The following is a 24,816-nucleotide window of genomic DNA, read 5'->3' as shown; positions in this document are numbered from 1 at the left end:
GCAGAACCAGCTGGGCCAGAGCCTCACTAGCGGGGTATCCATTTAAATACTTGTGGGTTGATTGATTACTCTCGGGGTGTGATTAAGTAATTAAGCTGAGGGGTCTTCTGGAGCCGCCAGGTGCCCACCCTTGAGGTTTTTGCAGAACCAGCTGGGCCAGAGCCTCACTAGCGGGGTATCCATTTAAATACTTGTGGGTTGATTGATTACTCTCGGGGTGTGATTAAGTAATTAAGCTGAGGGGTCTTCTGGAGCCGCCAGGTGCCCACCCTTGAGGTTTTTGCAGAACCAGCTGGGCCAGAGCCTCACTAGCGGGGTATCCATTTAAATACTTGTGGGTTGATTGATTACTCTCGGGGTGTGATTAAGTAATTAAGCTGAGGGGTCTTCTGGAGCCGCCAGGTGCCCACCCTTGAGGTTTTTGCAGAACCAGCTGGGCCAGAGCCTCACTAGCGGGGTATCCATTTAAATACTTGTGGGTTGATTGATTACTCTCGGGGTGTGATTAAGTAATTAAGCTGAGGGGTCTTCTGGAGCCGCCAGGTGCCCACCCTTGAGGTTTTTGCAGAACCAGCTGGGCCAGAGCCTCACTAGCGGGGTATCCATTTAAATACTTGTGGGTTGATTGATTACTCTCGGGGTGTGATTAAGTAATTAAGCTGAGGGGTCTTCTGGAGCCGCCAGGTGCCCACCCTTGAGGTTTTTGCAGAACCAGCTGGGCCAGAGCCTCACTAGCGGGGTATCCATTTAAATACTTGTGGGTTGATTGATTACTCTCGGGGTGTGATTAAGTAATTAAGCTGAGGGGTCTTCTGGAGCCGCCAGGTGCCCACCCTTGAGGTTTTTGCAGAACCAGCTGGGCCAGAGCCTCACTAGCGGGGTATCCATTTAAATACTTGTGGGTTGATTGATTACTCTCGGGGTGTGATTAAGTAATTAAGCTGAGGGGTCTTCTGGAGCCGCCAGGTGCCCACCCTTGAGGTTTTTGCAGAACCAGCTGGGCCAGAGCCTCACTAGCGGGGTATCCATTTAAATACTTGTGGGTTGATTGATTACTCTTGGGGTGTGATTAAGTAATTAAGCTGAGGGTTCTTCTGGAGCCGCCAGGTGCCCACCCTTGAGGTTTTCGCAGAACCACCTGGGCCAGAGCCTCCGCTCCTCCCCTGGGATGAAGCTGGCAGCCTGGTCTCCATGAAGGCCCCCCAGGGCCAACTCCCCCCCCCCAATAAAAAAAATTAAAATGATATATAATCTCACTACTTGCACATAAACTCTATTTCTTTCAATACTTTTTAATGCCTCTTTTTATTTTATACTGTTGACACATACACACAATGGGTGTCCTGCTTTTTTTTAAAAAAAGTGTTTTACTTACCTCCTCTTTCCTTCTTTTCTCTTTCTCTGCTATAAGTTCAGCCCTTCTTTTAGCAATCATATCATCCTATAAAAAAACAGACATTAAAAAATTGTAATGAATAATGGAAACTAATGAGCCCACTGAGGTTTGGGGGCTCACTGGCTCAGGGCTTTCCAAATGCAATCCCTTTAAGTCCTAGGAGATTAGAGTGGTGCCTGAAGACATGCTCTGGGGCTCAGGTCTGGGCCAGCAGGACCCTGCTGTTTTCATCTGGCAACTAGTGAGTAAACATTCTGAAGAATTCATGTTTTGTTGACACTCAAGAAAGATTTGTAGACAGAATTATAAAACTCAATGGAATGGAATTCATTTAGTTTTTGAGCCCCCAAAGAGATTCTCTAGCTCTTTAGAGGGTGAGAAGGTGTTTTAACTGTATAGTTGGAAAAACATAATACAGTCTCCTTTGCGTTTTCATAACATACATAGAGAACACTGTACTACAAAGAAATGCGAAGTATGCACAATAACACACATGCATATTTTGAGTCTATTTTTCCCTCTGATCCTTTCACTCAAATAAGTTGTGGTTAGTGAAGTTTAACTAACCATTGTATGTTTGCTAGATGTCATCACTCTTAGGAGCACTGCAATAAATACTGGACATACTTACATTTTTCTGCTTAAAACATGCAAAGTAGACAGTATTATTCTACTCTATAGGTGAGTTAGCAAAGTCAGAGGATTTAACTCATGTAACGTCACAGGGCTCGTGGAGGATGATGCAAAAAACTTCCAGACAAGGAAATGGAAAAGCACATGGTATGTTGGGTGCTGCAGAGGAGGGTTTGTATTTGTTCTAACTCAGGAACAAGGGTAGAAAAAGGATTTGGAACAAGATTGGTCGGCTTCCAATGACAGAACAATGAGTTCAGACCGAAGAGGGCAGCTCGGTCAGAGTTTTAGGAAGTGTCAGGAAGAGTAGCCTGGAGATGACCAGAAGGATGACCTAGGGCAGTGATGGCGAACCTTTTGAGCTCGGCGTGTCAGCATTTTGAAAAACCTTAACTTAACTCTGGTGCCGTGTCACATATAGAAGTTTTCTGATATTTGCAACCATAGTAAAACAAAGACTTATATTTCTGATATTTATTTTATATATTTAAATGCCATTTAACAAAGAAAAATCAACCCAAAAATGAGTTCGTGTGTCACCTCTGACACGCGTGTCATAGGTTCGCCATCACTGACCTAGGGGGACCAGAGATGAAGCCAGAAGGACAATTAGGAGATCCCTATAGGAGTGCTAGGTGTGGGCTGAGAAAGATCTGAACCAATGTGTAGAGGTAAAAGGTACAAACTCTCTCAGCTACTTTGTGTGTTTCCCTCAGAGGGAATTACTTTGTATGTAAGAACTCAGGTATTCTATCTGGATGTCTATCACATTTAGTTTATCCGTTCATCAGTCGATGGCCATTGGGTTGTTTCTCCTTTTTGGCTATTATGAATAATGTTATTATGAGCATTCATATACATATTTTTATGTGGACATGTTTTCATTTCTGTTAGGTAGATTTCTAAGAGTGGAATTGTTGGGTTCCTATGACACTTTTGAACATTTTATGGAATACTCCTCACATTACAGTTTTAGAAAAGATGTTCTAAGCTAATATCTGTATCTGTTTCACCACAGGCTTACATAGCCTTAATGGATGGTGTCATAATTCCAGGAGCTAGTGAAAAAAACCACTGATAATTTTAATTTTTTGTGTTTTAAGGTCTGCTTCACTTGCTGCCTCTTCCATTATGTACCTGTGTCTGATATAGGGATACTTTGGTGCTACCAAAATCTTTAATTTTATTTGCCTTGGAGAGAGAAATATTAACATGTTGATAACCACATAGGCCTCAAATAAATCTTAACTCTTTAATCATAAATATTCTTAATATTTGATGAAGAGTGTTTTCATATTGACTATGCTATTAAAATCAGAAAACTACATTTTTGTAAAGACCACTTTATAATTTAACTAGAGGCCCAGTGCATGAAATTCATGCATGGGTATGGTCCCTAGGCCTGGCCTGCGATCAGGGCCATCTTCTCCAGCTGCCCGCAGCTGGCCCTGCCCCCTGCCACCACCCACCCCCAGTAACCTGTTCGCCATCGGGCAATCAGAGCCTGATGGCTAGGGGGAGGGACCGAGAGGTAGGCTGTTCCTGTCCACTCGCCGGCCCCACCACTGCCCCTGCCTCAGGTCGCCCTCTGTGTGTGGGGCGACCAGCGGGGTGGGGGCCTTGGCCTGGAGCCACCCACATCCCCCACCACCCACCCCCAGTTCCCTGTTCACCATCGGGCGATCAGAGCCTGCCAGGTAGGGAAAAGGACCGAGAGGTGATCAGTGCGCCTCATAGTGACTGGGTGCGTGGTCGTTCTGCTGTTAGGGTCAATTTGCATATTACCCTTTTTTTATATAGGAGTATTATATAGGATACTGAAAAAATTTACTCTAAAACTGTTTTACGAGATACATACCCTGATTTTTGCCTTCATTTCTTTAATGAGTATTTTCCTTTCTAATTTCTTCTTCTGTTTCAGTTTCCACTTTTCAATTTGGGGAGGCAGGAGCCGATCACAAACATCTTGATCATCAACTTGTATTAAAAAAGCAGCATCTGGGAAAAATCCATGTTCCCCTAGAAGCTGGGCCTCATCAGGATATCGTGGGAAACCATCTAATATAAAACCTGTGGAACTAGGCATGAATTGCATAATTTATTTTAAATATTACATTATAAATATTAGTTTAAAAATGAAAAAAGTATTGATCTCAACTTTCTATAAGATGTGCAATGAGTAGTCTAAAAAGTAATCTCTCTTAGTTCTTTTAATATTTCTACTTGCATAAACATGATGTGTCTTTTCTCAAATGTATTGAATTAAATTAAAATTATAATATTTTATTCTTATATTTATAATGTAGATAAGTTCTCTTTAATTATAAATAGTCTTAATATTTGATGAAAATTAAGAGAAAATAAATTCTCTGCCTAGGAGGAATGCCAGCCTAAGGAACTTGTTACCCTTTATAAAGAAGTAGGTCTGACCAGCTGACCTTTAGTGGGAAGCCACCCTTCAGTAGTTTTTCTTTTAATGATGCTTCCTTTCATGAGACAATTCATACTTCCTTCCCTGGGTCCCCTTGTAACTCATGACAATTATGTATGTATGTATCCTGGCTCATATGTATTAAGATGATTATAACCAAATAGGCTTATCAAACTTGTTTAAGTATGATGAAACTTGAAGAATCATGAAAATAACTACAATGCTAACACATGTTCTTTGTGAGGTAACTAACTATAAAACAATCAGACTTTACCCTAGCTGGTTTGGCTTAGTGGATAGAGCGTTGCCCTGCGGACTGAAAGGTCCCAGGTTTGATTCCAGTCAAGAGCACATGCCCAGGTTGCGTACAGGAGGCAGCCGGTTAATGATTCTCTCTCATCATTGATGTTTCTATCTCTCCCTCTCCCTTACTTTCTGAAATCAATAAAATATATTTAAACACACACACATACAAACACACACACACACACACACACACACACACACGAAACAAATAATTAGGCTTTGAGAACTTGGCCTTGCTTTATTGGTCCCCTTGTGAATGAAAGTTTATTATGCTTATCTAAAATTTGGTTTGTTTAACTATTTATATTTAGATATGTTTTCTTAATATGAACAGAGCTTTCATTAACATTTGACAGTTTCAGCCCTTAATTGGCATTTAAAATGTTTTCTATCTTATTAAATGGGCAAATTTCCATAAAAATGGCTACACTCCCAAAGATTTTGATTCAGTTATTTTGGGTTGGGGCCTAGCATCAGTATTTTATAAATAATTTCCCAGCCCTAGCCGGTTTGGCTCAGTGACAGAACGTCGGCCTGGGGAATGAAGGTTCCCAGGTTTGATTCTGGTCAAGGGCACATGCCCGGGTTGCAGGCTCAACTCCCAGTAGGGGGCGTGCAAGAGGCAGCCAATCAATGATTCTCATCATTGATGTTTCTATCTCTCCATCCCTCTCCCTTCCTCTTTGAAATCAATAAAAATAAATATATAAAATAATAATTTCCCAGATGTTTTTAATGTATAGAATCACTACTTTACATGAGAGTAAAGAAGAACATTTTAAAATTTATGTTGTATTACATTTTAGAGCAGTGATGGCGAACCTATGACATGCGTGTCAGAGGTGACACGCGAACTCATTTTTTTTTGGTTGATTTTTCTTTGTTAAATGGCATTTAAATATATAAAATAAATATCAAAAATATAAATCTTTGTTTTACTATGGTTGCAAATATCAAAAAATTTCTATATGTGACATGGCACCAGAGTTAAGTTAGGGTTTTTCAAAATGCTGACACGCCGAGCTCAAAAGGTTCGCCATCACTGTTTTAGAGTTTTGAGAATAAGGCAAATAAAAGTCAATCAATGTATAATCCTATATAAATTAAGATACCGTATTGGTTCTTTATGCCACCACTCAGAAAGAATGTTTTCTAGAATTTCGGGAGGCAATGCTTCATTTTCCATTAAATATAATCTGATTGCTTCTTCTTCTTCTGTAAATTGCACTTCTGGAGGCTGAACACAAAAATCAGAAAACAAAACAAATTCAAAACTATATTAATAAACAATACTCTATTACATAGTTGATTAAGATGACACCTGTTTTTTCTCAGGACATTTTTTATATTGTTGCTTTTAAACCTTTTAATATTTATGCTTTTTTCTTTAAACCAATATCTTATATGGTTTTAAATATTAAATTATATCTACTGTAGCTAAGAGGAGCTACTAGCAATTAGCATAACTGATTTTCATACATGACCTCAGGATATCTGTCTCATCACTTTTTGCTAAAACCTTGTTCAATCTATAAATGATTTTTGTCATCTATCTTATAGTTACTAAAAGTAGATCCTGATTAAAGAATGGGCTAGCCAGGAAGTCATCTGAAATACAGTCTGTACCTGGATCCAATTACAGTGGGTCCTTTGAGAAGAAAAGGGTCTTGCTATATCAGAAATGGTTAAAAAGTGAGTTAGAATTACAACCCTAGATAGAAACCACCTAAGAGCGCCATACAAACTTTCTTATGAGGCATCATGAGAAATTAATATTTTGAGATTCCCATTGGCACTGGGGCAGATTTTTATGATACATGATAACAAAAACAGAGTCCTGTCTGGTATGGTTCAGTTGGTTGGGCATCATACTGCGCTCTGAAAGGTTGCCTGCCGGTTCTATTCCTGGTCAGGGCACAAGCCCAGGCTTCAGGCCAATCCCCAGTGGGGGGTGTGCAAGAGGCGGCTGATTGATGTTTTGCTCTCACATCGATGTTTCTCTCTCTTGTTCCCTCTCCCTTCTTCTCTCTCTCTCTAAAAATATACATACATATCTATCTATATCTATATCTATCTATCTATCTATCTATCTATCTATTTATGACAAAGCAAAAACACAGAGAACACAATAATAAAAAGCCTTAGAGTCTAGTTCAGATATATCAAATAATGTAGCCCCAAATTAATGCTATACAACAGTCTTGTTAGGGAAAGCGTTTCTGGTTTTTAGTGGAGTCATGCGAAACAGTAATTTTATATTATAGACTTGAGGCTGGGCGCACGAAAATTCGTGCACTGGGGTGGGTGAGGGTCCCTCACTGCTAAATCATGCACTGGGGTGCGGGGGAGGGGGGGAGTCCCTTACTGCTAATTATAGATTAGCAGTAAGATTTGTATCTAACATGGGGAGGATGCCTCTTAAATGACTTTTACAGGCTAATATTTTTCTTTTTCTTGGAAACTTTATAGAGTTTTACACCCCTTATATCCTACTTTCCAAAAGTAATACCAGCAAACACAACTATCTGCAAAGAGAGTTATAATATTACTACCGGCTTATTTGCATATTCTTTCTCAAGTGTGACATTGGCCTCAATTGCAAGCTCTTCAAGTTCTTGTTTTGCAAGTTGTTCTTCCTCAGCCTCTTCTTCAAATTCAGGTCCAACTTTCTTTTCAGTTTTGAGCATCATTTTTTCTTGTAGAAATTCTTCAAACTGAATGTGAAAGATGCCCAAGTTTTCTGCTAACTGTCTTCCACAGATAGTTTTGCCAGAGCCACGGGGACCCAGAAGGCATATTCTTAATGGAGGAGCCTGCCACAGGGGGATGGGTCAGGGAGATGTGGGGTAAGGGAGAATAAAGGAAAGAAAGTTTTGAGCTATTAAAAAAAAAAAGAGGTTAATTAACTGCCTTCCCTAAGACTGAATTATCACTTAACTAATTCAGGGCTGTTTTGACATTAGGAGATCAATTAACATGATGCATTACATCAACGGTAGTTTTTAGGGAGCATTAACAATCATAAGACTATTTTGATATCTTGTGCCAAAAGGCATTTAATAAAATAGAATTAGTTTGGGGTTTTTTTAAGTTTTAATTTACAAAGAATGGAAAGATACATTTTTAGCATGATAAAAAGTCTAACAACTTATATTGAAATGGTATGTCAAACCATTATGAGCTCTATAGAAATACATAAACTTTCTATGATATAATATTAAGAGAAAATATTATAAATACTATATACACTAGAAACAATATATACCCATGTGGAAGAAGATGGAAAGTAAAACATAAATATGAAGACTTGTTTAGAGCTGGTGTTACTATGTGTGTGCTTTGTTTTTAAAAATGAATAAAATATCGCCACAATATGTTCTTTTATTATTGCGTTAAAATATACATAAAACTTACCATTTTGACCATTTTAAGTGTAAATTCAGTGGCATTATGTATATTCATAATGTTGTGCACCCATCACCACTATCTCTCTCCAGAACTTTTTTATTATCCCAAAACTGGAACTCTGTACCCATCAAACAGCAACTTCTATTCTCCCCTTTTCCCAGCCCCTGGCAACCACTCTTATTTTCTGTCCCTATAAATTTATTCTAGGTACCTTGTATAAGTCGAATTGTACAGTATTTGTTCTTTTGTGTTTGGCTTTAATAAATACTTTTAAATATTTTTATTGATTTCAGAGAGGAAAGGAGAGGGAGAGAGAGAGAGAGAGAAACATCAATGATGAGAAAGAATCATCGATTGGCTGCCTCCCATACACCCCCTACTGGGGACAGAGCCCAGAACCCCAGCATGTGCCCCAACCCAGAACCGAACCATGACCTCCACTTTCATAGGCTGATGCTCAACCACTGAGCCAAGCCAGCTGGGCACTTTAATAAAATACTTTTTAAAGAATGTAGAAAATTGTTCCAAAGTGGGAAACAAGGAAGGATAAAAATGTCCCTACAAACTTAGGAAAAGATTGATTGTTCTACAGCTACTTAAACCAGTTTAAAACAGTTTAATTGACAAGGACCACTCACCTTTCGGAACACTCTTTTGCAATCTTTTGAATCAGGGTCATCCTGCTCTTGAGAGTCAAGCAATCGGGCATGAATTTGCCCCTATAATCATGCCTCTGGATGGAACCAGATTAACAGCAGTCTCACCTGAGTAATCACCCTTCCACAGAGGATGTCAACCCATTGAAGGCCAAGAACCTGTGAATCCCATACTTGCCCGAATCCTGTCTTATGATCAGCAGACTGCTCTGCTCAGAGAGACTAACTGGTTAAGGAATACAATAAATTCAATAGATTTATAAACAATAAATTCAGCTGTGTCTTTTTGTTTCAGCTAAAGAGACAGCTATTAAGTACTGGTTTGACACAAGGCATTACAGTAGAAATCAAAACTGATAATTATTTTGGGTTATATTCCAAAAAGTTGTTCTTGGAACTTAGATGTTTTCACTATATTGCTATATCAGATTGGGAACTTCACTATCAAATAAAATGGTGGATATAATAAGTCCCTAAAAAGGTAACAGGAGCAATCATTAGGATAAGAATAATATAGTTTTCACCTTTAATGGTTCATTGTGAGCCACATACTCCTGAGGATGCTCCATAAATTTTTCTCTAGCCTCAGGACTTGAAAAGTAGTAGACCTTTTCTCGATATTTAGCTGCTTCTTCTGTGTTGCCTGGTTGTAGGACGAAGTTTTCTTTGAGAACTACTGGACAAAAGTGCTTTGTGTCTCCCAAATGTCTTTTCTTCTCTTTCATTCTGTCTTCATTCTAGAAATATTATTTAACATTTGGAGAATATTTTTAAAAAGTATTTTGATGCAATACTAAAGAGGGAACTTAAAAATGTCTCTTAAATAGTATTTAAACCATAACAATACATACTTAAAACAATTTGTAAAGGCCAGTTCTTATACTGGCCACTTAATGAATTAATTAAAAAATCAGTTTCTTATATCCCTCTAAGCTCACATCTCAAGCTTCTTTACTTTTTTTCCCCCAAATATTTCATTGATTTTTTACAGAGAGGAAGGGAGAGGGACAGAGAGTCAGAAACATCGATGAGAGAGAAACATCAATCAGCTGCCTCCTGCACACCCCCTCCTGGGGATGTGCCCGCAACCAAGGTACATGCCCTTGACCGGAATCGAACCTGGGACCCTTCAGTCTGAAGGCCAATGCTCTATCCACTGAGCCAAACTGGCCAGAGCCAAGCTTCTTTATTTTCATAAAGAACATAAAGTAGCACTGAGAATCAGGATGTCCCCAGCCCTCCACAGACATGGGTATAATGAAAAATCCCAGGTTGTGCTCGGTACAGAATCAGTTTCTAAAATAGAATTAAGAAGTAAAAGCTGAGCCAGGGTCACAAATTCGTACCCATTGAAAATGAGATGGGAGATGCTTCAGGATTTGCTGTTTTCTACTAAGTGAATATGTAATCACCTCAATACATTCAATTAAAAAACAGAATAATTTGAAAATATTTTATTTCATTACAATTAGAAATATGTAACATATTTTTATTTATGAAAAATAAAGAAACTGTGTAAAGGTCTTTAAGAATTCTTGCAATTTATTTAAAGAAATGGAAGTACATTAAAGGTAATTTTCTGTTATAAAATACATGGTTATTATAAAATTATTCAAAACACATCACAGTGCATAAAGAATAAAAATTTCCACTAGGGGGTGTGCAGGAGGCAGCTGATCGATGCTTCTCTCTCATCGATGTTTCTAACTCTCTATCCCTCTCCCTTCCTCTCTGTAAAAAAATCAATAAAATACATTTAAAAAAAAAAAGAATAAAAATTTTCTCTTATCCTTTTCCTTCCAATACTATATTAACACTCGTAATATTTCTTTAAAAAATTTAAGTCATTTATCCCCTCTCTGCCCTCTTACATCTCTATCACCACCACTGCCTTCACCAAACTGTTGTCCAAGTCCATGAGTTCTCTCTTAAATATATATATATATATATATATATATTGCCCGGGTTGTGGGCTCTCTCATCACTGATGTTTCTATCTCTCTCTCCCTCTCCCTTCCTCTATGAAATCAATAAAAATATGTTTTTATTGATTTCAGAGAAATATGAGGAAAAAGATAAGATATTTGGAGGATAGATCCAAGAGACCTAACCAATAATAAGTATTATGGAAGGAGAAAAAAGAAGAGATGGAGGAGAGGCAAGAATTAATTAATTTAAAAAATAAAAATTACTTATATGTCCATCATTTAGCGATAATGGTGGTTATAACCACCATTAATACTTTTAACAGCTTTATGAGGTGTAAATGCCATTAAAACACTGTCCATATTTAAAGTATGCTATTTGGTAATTTTGACATATGTGTTTATCTCTGAAACCATCACCACATATTCATCAAGACCATAATTGTTCATGCCTCTTTTCTAACCCTATTTGCCACCTACCCACCCCACTCCCAGGCAAGCACTGCTGTGTTTTCTCTCACTATAATTAGTTTACATTTTCTATAATGTTATACAAATGTAATCATACGGTATGATTTCTCTTTTGTCTGGCTTCTCTTAGCATAATAATTTTGAGATTCATCCAGATTGTTACATGTATCAGCAGTTCTTCTTTTATTTTTTATTTATTTTTTGCTGTGCACTATTCCAGGTTTAATTATCCCCATCCCTGAGGCTTAGACCCTTTTTAGTAATACCCAGTGGTTAGTGGGAACAGGCATTATTTCTGGCCTTGTTTGAGATCTCAGTACTGGTCCCTCTAATCCACGGGTGGGCAAACTTTTTGACTCGAGGGCCACAATGGGTTCTTAAACTGGACCGGAGGGCCGGAACAAAAGCATGGATGGAGTGTTTGTGTGAACTAATATAAATTCAAAGTAAACATCATTACATAAAAGGGTACGGTCTTTTTTTTTTTTTTTTTTTTTTTGTTTTTTTTCTTTAAAAGCGGGCGGGCCCCGCCCCGAGGGCCTTAGTTTGCCCACGGCTGCTCTAATCTCATCAGGTGGTACTTCCTTTGCCCTCCCCCCCTCTCCAATAGTTTTCTAACCGGCAAAGGGCTGACCAGTACTCTGCTCTGCAGGTCTCTGGAGTTCTCCCTGTGTGCACATCTTTTCTTCTGGTCTTTTCCCTGTGAACTCTAACTGCTTTGTGTCCTGGGATTCTCTGCCCTGTCTCCTCCAATAAAGGAGTTTGGAAGTCTCTGCCTAGGCCAGTGATGGCGAACCTAGGACACGCGTGTCAGAGGTGACACGCAAACTCATTTTTTTGGTTGATTTTTCTTTGTTAAATGGCATTTAAATATATAAAATAAATATCAAAAATATAAATCTTTGTTTTACTATGGTTGCAAATATCAAAAAATTTCTATATGTGACACGGCACCAGAGTTAAGTTAGGGTTTTTCAAAATGCTGACAGGCCGAGCTCAAAAGGTTCGCCGTCACTGGCCTAGGTGGCTCCTCCCTGGACCATGGCCTGGACAAGGCACATGACCTACAGACAATAAGGTGGGGAAACCGTGGGGTGTACCTCATTTGTTCCCATCTCTAGGACCACTGTGCTTCACTGAGCCATGCCCATGTGTTGAAAACAGTTTCATATATTTTATCTTGTTTCTCAGTTGTTTTCGGCTAGAGGGTAAACGGAATGCCCTTGACTCCATCTTCTCCAGAATGACTGTTGAGATTTTAGTACATATCTTCCCAGAGTTTTTCTTATGATGTGGTGTATGTCTTTTGCTTTTGTTTGTATAACAACTTTCTTCCTTTTTCTAGTAACAGAACCTTTCTCCCTCTTCTCATGGAGAACTGCTTCTTCCGAATTCCAAGGAACTCAAGTGGCCCAGACCATCACAGTAACTCCCCACTTCATAGTCACTGGGTGGGCATGTTACCAAGGCTGGTTCACTCACACACTAAGTCCTCTAGTTACTGTGATTAGTCAGGGCAACTGACTGAGATGGGAGAAGCAAAGTTCTTTCTTGCTATTTTCCAGGTGGATGTCAGGATAGAGTGTTCTTTTGCCTCCTAGGTCAAAATTTCTAAGAACTCCTGGCAGCCATATTGGCCTTGTTTGAAAAAAGCATCTTTGCAGATGTAATTTAAGAACTCCTGGCAGCCATATTGGCCTTGTTTGAAAACATCTTTGCAGATGTAATCAAGGATCTCAAGATAATATTTACAATTTATTACCAGGTGGTCCCTAAATCCCATGATGAGTGTCCTTCTAAAAGAAGGAAAAGATCAGAGGAGGAGAAGGCCATCATGCACAGACAGAGGCAGAGAGGGGAGTCAAGCAGCCGTAAGCTATGGGCTATCTGGAGCCACCAGAGGATGGAGGAGGAAAGGAAGGATTTTCCCTAGAGCCTCAGCGGGAGCATTCTGACACCTGGATTTCAGAATTCTCCCTCGAGACCATAAGAGAATTAATTTCTGTTATTTTAAGCCTCCCAGTTTGTGGCACTTTCTTATGGCAGCCTGAGGAAACTAATACAACAGGAAAAACTGATTTGTGTTGTGGTAAATTAGGAAGAGTGGAAGTGAGGTAAGGACACTATTTTCAATGAAGACCGTACCTAAAAATACAAGTTTTGAATATTACAGACAGCTTGAGAATTGTCTGCAGACACAAGAAAGAGACATTCTCTTGCAAAACAAAACAGGATACAGAAGAATGGCAGAAGGACGACTGCAGGAGAAAACCTGAACACAGTACAGGCAGGACAAGCCCACCATCTGTTAGCCACCCTGACTGAAGGGCTCAGCAGTTCCTTAGTGCTAAAGTGCTGGAAGTTATCAGAATCACACTACATGACATTTGTTGTTTGACACACATATATTTGGGTTTAACTTAATTACAGCTGTATGATTATCTAACTTATTACATCATTTTGTTTCCTTCATAAAGCCCCAAATTAAAAAAAAATCACTTCCTATTTTATATTTGATAGATGCCTGAATAAGGTGGCTATCAATTGAGAATGGTTATCAAAATTCTCGTGACCAGGGAGTAGACTGGGGCTGCAAATGAGTTGTTCCTGTTTGAAAATACCACTCATTAGTATCATGCGAGCAGCCCCTCAAAGATGCCACTGCTGTATTGTACATAAAGCACCCACTTCTGTTGAACTTACAGAATATTTCTCTCTCTAATATCTATAGCTTTTCCATGGAAAAAATGGAAAAGATTTCCCTTTTATTTTTTCATGGACGTATTTTTTCATACTGTCTAAGCAGCCCTGGCATTTCAGGGATCAAGGGAAGCTGGGGTGGAGGCAAAGGGCGTTGAAAATGTTCATGTGTAAAACCGAGGAAGCCTGCTTGCTTTCCTGGGGTCCAAGAGAGCCGACTACCACTCTGGACACGCGCCCTTTCAGTGCTGTGACCCCTGTGAAGGAGCTGGAGCGGAAAGGAGAGACTTCCCTAGCCTCCGAGGGAGCATGGCCCACTGACTCATACCTCTTCCTCCTCCTCCTCCTCCTCTTCTAGATCCTCATCAACCTCCGCTTCGGCCTGGAGGTCTTCTGTTTCTTCCTCATAATCTTCTATATTGAACTCCCAAGCAGCATACTGAAAAGGTTCTGTAAAAAAAATAAAAAAGAAAGAGTTGAAAGAATAATAATATTAGCGTATATTGCAGTCGTCAAAGATTAGGAGACTTAATTGTAGTGACTGATCTCTTAGTTGATATGTGTATGCAGATTGGCCTTTAGAATTTTTAAAGGGACAATTGGCCAGTTTGGCCAGTGCTGTTTGTGCCCCTCAGCTGTTCTGACTGGCATGTGCCTGTGCTATGAGAATTGGTAAATATTTTAAACATCATCCCTAGGTATATTGAATGTTCTCCTTTATGGGCCATCAAGAGAGACTTAGAGTTGCACAGTGCTTTTCATATCACCTGCTCTTGACAGTCAATGGTGGGATCACAGCCCTTACTTTCCATAGTCTCCACTGCTTTCTGAAATAGCTCCTCTGGAGTCTGGCCAGCAATCTCCAACTTGAAAATTGGAAAGAAAGAGTCATTGATGATTAATTCCAGATTTTTCCAGTTGGCCTCATAATTTTTTATCTCGTCTTTAAGTAGTTCCATCTCAGGAACATCAGGATAAGTGTCTTCAGGAAACTCAGGTAGTACAACTTCTGAATAAAGGTTAAAGAAAAGAAAAAAAAAAAAGCGGCTTCAAACATGGTATCTTGACCCATATTGCCAAAATAATTTATACTTTGTAATTTTTTAAAAACATATGAAAGAAATACATATATTGTCCTCAGCAATAATGTATATTTATAAATTCATTTTTAATTATGCTCCATTCCATGTATTGGCTGTAGATGAATTATTACCTATTAATAAAATTATTTGGGTAATTACTATGTATTTCATATGGCAACTTTAACTATAATAAAATGTATAAAATAAAATTTAATGAAAAACAGTGTTATTAGATGGTTAGATATACTTCTGATGTAATAAGCTAAATCAAACATAATGCGTCACAACTGGCATATAATGTACAAAGAAATAAGTAGGAAGTTGGTACTATGCCTAAAATAAGGGACTAGAGTCCCAGGGGTGGGCAAACTTTTTGACTCGAGGGCCACAATGGGTTCTTAAACTGGACCGGAGGGCCGGAACAAAAGCATGGATGGAGTGTTTGTGTGAACTAATATAAATTCAAAGTAAACATCATTACATAAAAGGGTACGGTGTTTTTTTTTTTTAGTTTTATTCATTTCAAACGGGCCGTAGTTTGCCCACGGCTGGACTAGACCCTTGTGGGAGAATACGAAAAGCACTTTTATCACTAACTACTTTTATTTTATAAGCTAACCTGTTTGAGATAATGTAATTTCCAGACCCTCTTTGGATTCTTTTGGAATTTCTGTTCCAACTGTAGTTTCCTCAGTAGACTCTGAGGAAAGAAAACTAATAGTTAGTGTTTGAATTTTAAAACATTGTTTCTTTTATGAAAATTTTGGCACAAAGAAAATTTTTTTTTTTTTTTTTAAATATATTTTTTCATTGATTTTCTACAGAGAGGAAGAAAATTTTGGCACAAAGAAAATTTTTAAACATAGTCTAAATTGTGTATACTATGTCTATTTGAAAATATAGTTCTTGTTAGGTAAAGTATGACATACAATATCTAATAGTATAAGGCAGAAAATGAAGAATATTCTTAAATATACTAAAGGACCATGACCAGGATAACTGACACATGGTACATACAATTCTGACTGAAAACAGTCATGTCTGCATGAGCTAGAACTGACCCTAAAAGGAGTGGGAGACTGGCTTTAGAACAGCAAAAGGAAGTTCCCTGAGAGAAACAGCAAGGAGATAAAAGGCAATACAACTAAATCATCCCTTAGACCGGTTACATTAGTAAATACTAATTATGAGATACTTGTGGATATTAGAACTCTAATATGTTTGATGTGTCATATTTAATGGATGTCTGTTTCTCTTATTCATTTTTGGTATTTTATGGTGTTTTTTTTTCCTTTTTTTTTAAAAAATTGTCTTTATTATTGAAAGTATTACAGATGTCCTCCTTTTTTTCCCATTGACTCCCTCTACCCTGCACCTGCCCCTCCCAGGCCTTCCCAACACTGTTGTCTGTGTCTATAGGCTGTGCATACATGCACATAAGTTCCCGGTTAATTTCTTCCCATCCCATTCCCCCATCCCCGCCTTCCCTCTGAGATTCAACAGTCCATTCAATGCTCCTATGTCTGGATCTATTTTGTTCAACAGTTTATTTTGCTTATTAGATTCCACATGAGTGAGATCTTGTGATACTTGTCTGACTGGCTTATTTCACTTAGCATAATACTCTCCAAGTCCATCCATGCTGTTGCAAATGGTAAGAGTTCTTTCTTTTTTACAGGTGCATAGTATTCCATTGTGTAAGTGTATCACAGCTTTCTTATCCACTCATCTGCTGATGGGCACTTGGGCTGTTTCCAAATCTTAGCTATTGTAAAATGGGCTATGAACATAGGGTTGCATATATTCCTTCTGACTGGTTTTTCTGATTTCTTAGGATATATACCCAGAAGTGGCATTGCTGCATCAAATATCAGTTCCATATTTAATTTTTTGAGGAAATGCCTTACTGTTTTCCGTAATGACTGCACCAGTCTGCATTCCCACCAACAGTGCATGAGGGTTCCTTTTCTCCACATCCTCGCCAGCACTTGTCATTTGTTGATTTGTTGATGATAGCTATTCTGACAGGTGTGAAGTGATATCTCACTGTCATTTTAATTTGCATCTCTCTGATGATTAGTGACTTTGAGCATTTTTTTTTTCATATGTCTCTTGGCTTTCTGTATGTCCACTTTGGACAAGTGTCTATTTAGGTCCTATTTTTAAAAAAATATATTTTATTGATTTTTTTTACAGAGAGGAAGGGAGAGGGATAGAGAGTTAGAAACATCGATGAGAGAGAAATATCGATCAGCTGCCTCCTGAACACCTCCTACTGGGGATGTACCCGCAACCAAGGTACATGCCCTTGACTGAAATCGAACCTGGGACCTTTCAGTCTGCAGGCCGATGCTTTATCCACCGAGTCAAACCGGTTAGGGCATATTTAGGTCCTATTTTTAATTGGATTGTTTGTCTTCCTTTTGTTAAGTTGTCTGAGTTCCTTATATATTTTGGAAATTAACCCCTTATCAGATGTATCATAGGCAAATATGTTCTTCCATGCAGTGGGCTCCCTTTTCCTTTTATGGCCTGTCTTGTTGCAAAAGGTAGGTGAATGGGAGATAGTCAGCCTAGTTGGTTAGGTACTGAAGAAAATACTGAAGTTTCTGGGTGGGAACACAAGTCAATAGAGCTGTGGGACTCTTAAAAGGAAACTGAAAAGCCGAAACCGGTTTGGCTCAGTGGATAGAGTGTCGGCCTGCGGACTGAAAGGTCCCGGGTTCGATTCCGGTCAAGGGAATGTACCTGGGTTGCAGGCACATCCCCAGTAGGAGATGTGCAGGAGGCAGCTGATCGATGTTTCTCTCTCATTGATGTTTCTAACTCTCTATCTCTCTCCCTTCCTCTCTGTAAAAAATCAATAAAATATATTAAAAAAAAAAAAGGAAACTGAAGGAGTTCATCCAAATCAATAAAATATATTTAAAAAAAAAAAAAGGAAACTGAAGGAGTTCATCTTGCTAGCTCCTCTGTTGGGCACAAGGGTTATGTGATTTTATACTTTTGCCTCATAAAGCTAATGCCAATTCCTGTAGTAAAAATGATCTATGTTGAACTTGAGATTTCTCAGGGTGAAAACTCCCCTTCGTCCTAGTTCCTCTACCAGCTGACAGAAGATTCCTAGCCCTTAATTGCCACAGGATGGATTTGGCTGCAGGTATTTGAAGACCTTTCATTTGTAGCATTAGTTTCAAATCCAATACTAACTGTACTTGGGAGCATTTGTGAGCCTCACTCCCACATGCTGGGTATCTTAACTTGCTGCTTTAAGCCCACTCTCCAGCCTTGAGAGTGACTTTCTTTGCCCAACGACTCCTTCTGGCCCTGCGCCAACCCACCAAACGGCACCTCGGCAGCAGGCTGCGCCATGGCTGTGTGGCCTGGGCAGCTGCACGGTCTCTCACGCAGAATGGCCTCACAGTTTAATGCTCTTTGGTTGTCAATCTGAAATTTTTAATAATTCTATCTTTGAACTGTGTTTTGTAAACAAAATCCAAAGAGGCTCCAATGGCACAATAGAGCATGAATATGGACAGAGATATGCACAATATGTGTGAGCCAGTCCTGGTCATCTCATTCTCATGAGAGTTCCTGATGCCCCAGAATTCCAGGGGACCCATGATGTGGAGGAGTAAGTATGCCTGAGTGATGGGGGCAGGCAGGGGGAGATGCTGACCCAGCTGAGAGACCATGCTTTCCTTTTGAACTAGAACTTGCTTCAGATGCAGAAAGCAGGTGATAGCATTCAGAGAGACATGAATGACCACGGAACCCCATCATAGCCTTTCTTACTTGTGGCACTTTCCTGTATTAGCTAAACACTTAGGCTGAAAATGATGACATAGAAGGAAAGGAAAAGAGGACAATCCAGTGTTCCTTTTTCTTTCAGTCTTTCCTTCATCATTGGGAAGCTAAAGGTCGAGAGTGTTGGTAGAATATGTGCATATTAAGAACTGAAATAAAAAACTGAGTTAGTTTTATACACAAAACTTACCAGTAACCTGGTAAGAACGAAATGCATATGCATGTATGAGCTGCCAAATATGAATTGTGTTAATTCCAGTGGTTCTGCATATGAGTTAAATGCTCTTGTATTTTCATTTAAAAATGACCTTGCACAATATAAAGATGAATGGTAAAATTCACACTAATAATTTAGATTTTTAATTTTTCTTTTAGAATGACATTATATAGCAATGAAAATCAATCCATGACAAATTGAGAGAGAGATTGTAGAAGGAAAAAAAAAGCTTTATATGTTAGTACCTTTAGTGGCACATTCCCTGCTTTTTGACAACATACCCCACCAATGACATAGGCAGCCCTGCTCCTGAGCACAAGGATGGGCGGGGCAGCGTCGGCTTTCCTGCGACACTTCAAACTGTGGGATTGGAAATAAGTGGCTGTTCTCGGGGCGGGGGTGGGCTCATCTCCTTTTTAGTCTGTTTCCTTTTTCTTAACATATACACAAGTATACACACGCACACACGCACACACACACCCCAATGGACACGAGTAGAACTAAGAACATGGCTGTCAATGAAGTCTAACCTGATTCAGGTTCTGGTTCCTGAACCTCTGAAGCTTCAGGCTCCTCTGCTAAGAGCCCCCCGGTCTCCTCAAGGGCCTCAGACACTTCAGGAATGTCACCCTCCTCACCTTCAACATCCCCATAAGCCTCAAGGTCAGCCTCGTCGACCTCTAGAGAAAATGAGAAGAAACAAATTATTGTTCAGATTAGGTCAAAAATATTAATTGGGTGCGAGGCACTCTGATAAGTGCTGAGACTCACACAAAGAGTAAAGAGTGGCGCCCTGTCCTCTGGCGCAGGGAGTTTCAGGAGGGAGAGATACATTTCCCATATATTTTACCTATTAAAATGTAGTGGTAAAGGATGATAGCCATAGACTCAGAGTGCTATGGGAGCACCAGCCTAAGGGTTCATTTAAAACAAGAAATGTTCTCAGTAGCCCTAAGTATTGTAACAGTAAAAAGATGGCAACGGTTCAAATGTCCATTCAAAGAGGGAATGGCTAGAATTGCATGCACTGTCTGATATGTAGCCACTGAATGATGTGGCTATTGAGCCCTTAAAATGTGGCTAGTCCAGACTGAGGGGCATCATAAACATAACATACACAATGGATTTCAAAGATTTAGAATGAAACATCGAATGTAGTCCTGGCCAGTGTGGTTCAGTTGGTTGGGTGTCGTCCTGTGCATCGAAAGGTTGCTGGTTAGATTCCCAGTCAGGGCACATACCTGGGTTGTGATGTTTCCCTCTCACATCCATGTTTCCTTCTTTCTTTTTTTTTAAAAAATATATTTTTTATTGATTTCAGAGAGGAAGGAAGAGGGAGAGAGAGAAACATCAATGATGTGAGAGAATCATTGGCTGCATCCTGCATGTCCCCTTCTGGGATCAAGCCCGTAACCCGGGCTTTTGCCCTGACCAGAAATGAACTGTGACCTCCTAGTTCATAGGTTAATGCTCAACCACTGAGCTACACCAGCAGGACTCTTTTTTCTTTTTTTAATCCTCCCCCATCACCATTTATCTCCTCCGTGCCCTCTTCCACCTCCACCCCACCCTCCGGCAATCACCACACTATTGTCCATGTCCATCACATCAGTGTTTCTCTATTTCTCTCCCTCTCCCTTCCTCTCTAAAAGTCAATAAAAGAATCTTTTAAAAAAGATATTAAAAATTGAATGTAAACTATAGCATATATAATTTTTGCATTCATGTCAAAATAGTATTTTGGATATCGCATATTAAATATAATTCATTTAACCTGTTTCTTTTTTACATTTTATTTGGCTACTAGAAAATTTAAAGTTACATATGTGGCTTGCATTATGCAGCACTGGGATAGACTCTATATTTTCTTTTAGCTAATAACGAATAATAGAGTATGCTAATCCATATGTTAAATGGAAATTTAGAAAGCATAACTTCAAATTTTCTGTAGTTGCTGCTGACCATTATCAGAAATATATGCATGGAAAACTTTCAAGAAAAAGATGGGGTGAATGGTGGAGTCAGAAAATCCATCTTCCAATTCCTTTACTATGTTATGAAATTGACTGAAAAACAAGGTAATTTATATGCAAAGATGCTGTGAAAAAATAAATGAACGTGACTTCTGGATTCTTGTGGGACTTCCTCCCAGTGAGTGCCTTCCAAGAATCACATTGAAGTGGTGTGTGATACCTCTGGAACCGGAATTTTCATCTAAATTTGGGTGATGAAGTCCCCAGAGAAAAGTATCCTGAAGTGTCCTTAGATCTCAAGGTCTGACCAGGACCGCAGAGCCGGTGGCTTCCAAATATGTGACTTAGAATGTGGTGAATCTTTTGTGTTACATGGGGAGTTTTACGGTGATACACAAGAGGAAGAAGCATAATTTGCTAAAACCTACCAGGGTTTGGGTTGGGAGTTAAGTACTCTACACCAGAAACTCAAAATGTCTTTCAACTAAATTCTTTCTTTTGGTTAAAAAAAAAAGTTCTAATACTTTTTTTCTAGTACCCTCGTGGATAATCTGAGTTCCTTCCTCTCTGAAATCAATAAAGTTACTGTACAGTTGTTAAAACAATAGTCATGTATTATCCTAGTTTCTGGAGTCAGGGGTTTGGGAGTGACTTATCGGTGGTCCTGACCCTGGGTCTCTCAGGAAGTCATCAGAAAGATGTTAATCAGGGCCACAGTCACTTGAAGGTTTGTGTGGGGCCAGAGGATCCACCTCCAAGGTGGCTCCTTAAGTCAGAACGAGGTCCCTGGGGAGCAGAGATAAGCCCTGCCTGAATTCCTGACCCGCAGAATTTGTGTATAATGAAAAGGAGGTTGTTTCACAGTTTTGGGGTGGCTTTTTCACAGCAATGGACAACTGAAACAGATACTCCTCACGCTTTTGAGCCCTGGATTCCTTTGGCAGTCTGATAAAGCTTATGGACACCTTTTTAGATTAATGCTTTCAATCTCATAAAACAAAATACATAAGAAGTCAACTACATTGAAGTAAGTCATCAAGATTTCAAAAATAAATTGTGCTATTAGAAAATAGTGCACCTTTACTAATTCATTAAACAACAAAAACCAGAAGCTGGCTTAACAACTACCATAATTTGGGAATCAGGATAAGCATAAACAAGATATATAAAACTGTAATGTGATGTCTTCATTTCTATTGGTGACAAAGTTAAATTATCACTAATACTACTGTGGTCTGTTACCTATATGAATTACTAGTTGAAGGAAAAACTAAATTTTAGTTAAAGGTTAGTTAAAATAAAATTGTAATTATTTTTTCAATCGGTTTCATAGACTCCTGAATTTTATTCATAGATTCCAAGTTAAGAACTGTAGTCTTAAAAGAAACTCTTAATGTGCATGAGTAGGCATCTGTGTCAGGAGTCTTTTTTCTATGATCCATTACTCCATTGACCATATAATTTTTATCCAAATTGGAACATATTGAGAATGAAAGCAGGTCAAATAAATACTTCAGGACCATAGCCATAAACCTGGACTCTCATGGGCAAATAAAGAAATGTGGTCACCCTTTCTATAATTCACCGAAATACTGAGGTTGCTTGCAATAATAAAACAAAATTAAATAACACATTATTAGCCATATCAATCTATGTTTGCCTTTTGTTTTCACATTCAGAGCTGCCAATAGCTTTTGATTTTCTTCTTCTATTCTCAATGCCTCTTCTTTGATTTTTCTGAAATTAAAAAAAGTTCAAAATTTAATTATCTTTGGAAATTCAGACATCTCACAAAATTACAGAATTTAAGGCTGAGTGGTAAAAATAAAGAGAAAACCATTCATAAAATTCATTATATTTTTACCTCATAATGTAAATGTTTAATTTTTTCATATAGAGGTCTTAATTTTCAGGGTTTGTTTTTTTTTTTTGAAGACAATTTGGAATGTTGCACTTTGAAAAGCTGTAACTATTAGGAAACCTTTTTTTAAAAAAATATTTTTTTTTATTGATTTCAGAGAGGAAGGAAGAAACATCAATGATGAGAGAGAATCATTGATCAGCTGCCTTCTGCACGCCACATACTGGGGATCAAGCCGGCAACCCAGGTATGTGCCCTGACCAGTAATCGAACAGTGACCTCCTCCTGGTTCATAGGTCGACCCTCAACCACTGAGCTATGCCAGTCAAGCATATTAGGAAACTTTTAAAAATTAATAAACCTTTAAAAATTAATAAAGTACTCTCTAGTTGAAAAAGGAAATATGAGAAATTGTACCACTTTTTCCTTCTGATTAAATAAGAAATGTTCACAATATAATTTTAAATAAAAAAGTGTAATATAAAACTATGTATAATAGAATTTTAATTTTGTGTTTTAAATGTATGTAAACAATGATGAAAACACTAGAAGAAAACTAATCAAATTGTTAATATTAGTTACCTGGATGATGGCATTATAAGTTTTAAATTTTATTTAATTTTTTTGCATTTAAATCTTTTTCTATATTAAATAAATTGAAAATTTGTAAATTGATCTTTGTAGTCAGAGCAATTATGTGAAATTTAAAGAGATTTAGAATATGGAAACTTCAGTATCTGGAGGGAATCTGTTTTTCATTATAATGGAAGCACTAAACCTGCTTAATGGTGAAGACAGGTATAAAAAAGTTAGTGAAATGGTGCAGAAAGGCAATATTTATTAAAAATGAAAATGTGTATACTTTTGAGCTAGAAAGTTTATATCTAGGAATTTTCCCTTCAGGAATCAGCTTGCTATTGCACAAGGAAACATGTATAAGAATGTTGCATTCTTTTAAAAATGACTGCATCTTTAAAAAATAACATTAAGAACAACTGTTCCAAGTATTCAATAGGGGACTAGGTAATAGGGGACTAGGTAAGTAAAGTAGAGCCCATTCATATCAGCAACATACTCTAGGACAGTCTTTTGTTATTATTGTTGTTGCTAATCCTCACCTGAGGATATTTTTTGCATTGATTTCTAGAGAGAGAGTGGAGAGGAGGGAGGAGAGCGAGAGAGCATCAATGTGAGAGAGCCAGGTTGGGGATCGAGCCTGCTGCAACCCAGGTATGTGCCCTTGTCTGGAAACTGAACCTGCAACTCTTCAGTGCAAGGGCCGATGCTCTGGGCCACAATGGCTAGGGCTGGGGCAGTCTTGAGGGCATGAGTGGGGAGGTGGCGGGCCATGAAGGGATAAGGACACATATGTAATACCTTAATCAATAAAGAAAAAAAAAAGACTGTTCTATAGGCCTGTCATTCTCTTACATTCAGCATTCTTTACATCCCTTTCCCCTTCCTTTGAAAATCTAGTCACATATATTCTCTTCAAAAAACATTACCACACAGGCCAGCCGGTGTGGTTCAGTGTTTTGAGCGTCAACCTATGAACCAGGAGGTCATGGTTCTATTCTCCATCAGAGCACATGCCCAGGTTGGGGGCTCGATCCCCAGTTTGGGGTGTGCAGGAGGCTGCCAATCAATGATTCCTCTTATCATTGATGTTTCTATCTCTCTCTCCTTCTCCCTTCCTCTCTGAAATCAATAAAAACATATTTTAAAAAACAACATAACCGATGAGAAACCAAGATGGTGACATAGGTAAACACCAGAAATTGCTGCCTCGCACAACTAAAAGACAACTAAAAGACAAAAATACAACTAAAAGACAAAACGGACATCATCCAGAACCACAGGAAGGCTGGCTGAGTGGAAATTCTACAACTAGAAGGAAAGAGAAAAGCACACTGAGACTCAGAGGAGGTGCGGAAGTAAAGTGCAGAGGTA

At 38.7% G+C, this 24,816-nt stretch overlaps 1 protein-coding gene across 1 annotated transcript in view; it reads right to left on the bottom strand.

Moving 5' to 3' along the window:
* Positions 1-24,816, bottom strand: part of AK9 (adenylate kinase 9) — a 119,359-nt gene that overhangs the window by 34,286 nt on the left and 60,257 nt on the right. The window contains exons 19-28 of the mRNA XM_014531391.1: positions 22,666-22,742; positions 19,563-19,712; positions 15,628-15,708; positions 14,732-14,935; positions 14,255-14,376; positions 9,355-9,567; positions 7,319-7,579; positions 5,879-6,003; positions 3,888-4,107; positions 1,376-1,441 (exon numbers count right to left, since the gene is read on the bottom strand). Of these exons, the coding sequence (XP_014386877.1) occupies positions 1,376-1,441; positions 3,888-4,107; positions 5,879-6,003; positions 7,319-7,579; positions 9,355-9,567; positions 14,255-14,376; positions 14,732-14,935; positions 15,628-15,708; positions 19,563-19,712; positions 22,666-22,742 (1,519 nt within the window). The remainder of the gene's footprint in view (positions 1-1,375; positions 1,442-3,887; positions 4,108-5,878; positions 6,004-7,318; positions 7,580-9,354; positions 9,568-14,254; positions 14,377-14,731; positions 14,936-15,627; positions 15,709-19,562; positions 19,713-22,665; positions 22,743-24,816) is intronic.

This window comes from Myotis brandtii, unplaced genomic scaffold (assembly GCF_000412655.1).
Source record: "Myotis brandtii unplaced genomic scaffold, ASM41265v1 scaffold8, whole genome shotgun sequence".
Classification (NCBI taxonomy): Eukaryota; Metazoa; Chordata; class Mammalia; order Chiroptera; family Vespertilionidae; genus Myotis; species Myotis brandtii.
Note: the sequence above shows the minus strand (reverse complement) of the source record. Positions and strands in the feature narration are given on the sequence as shown.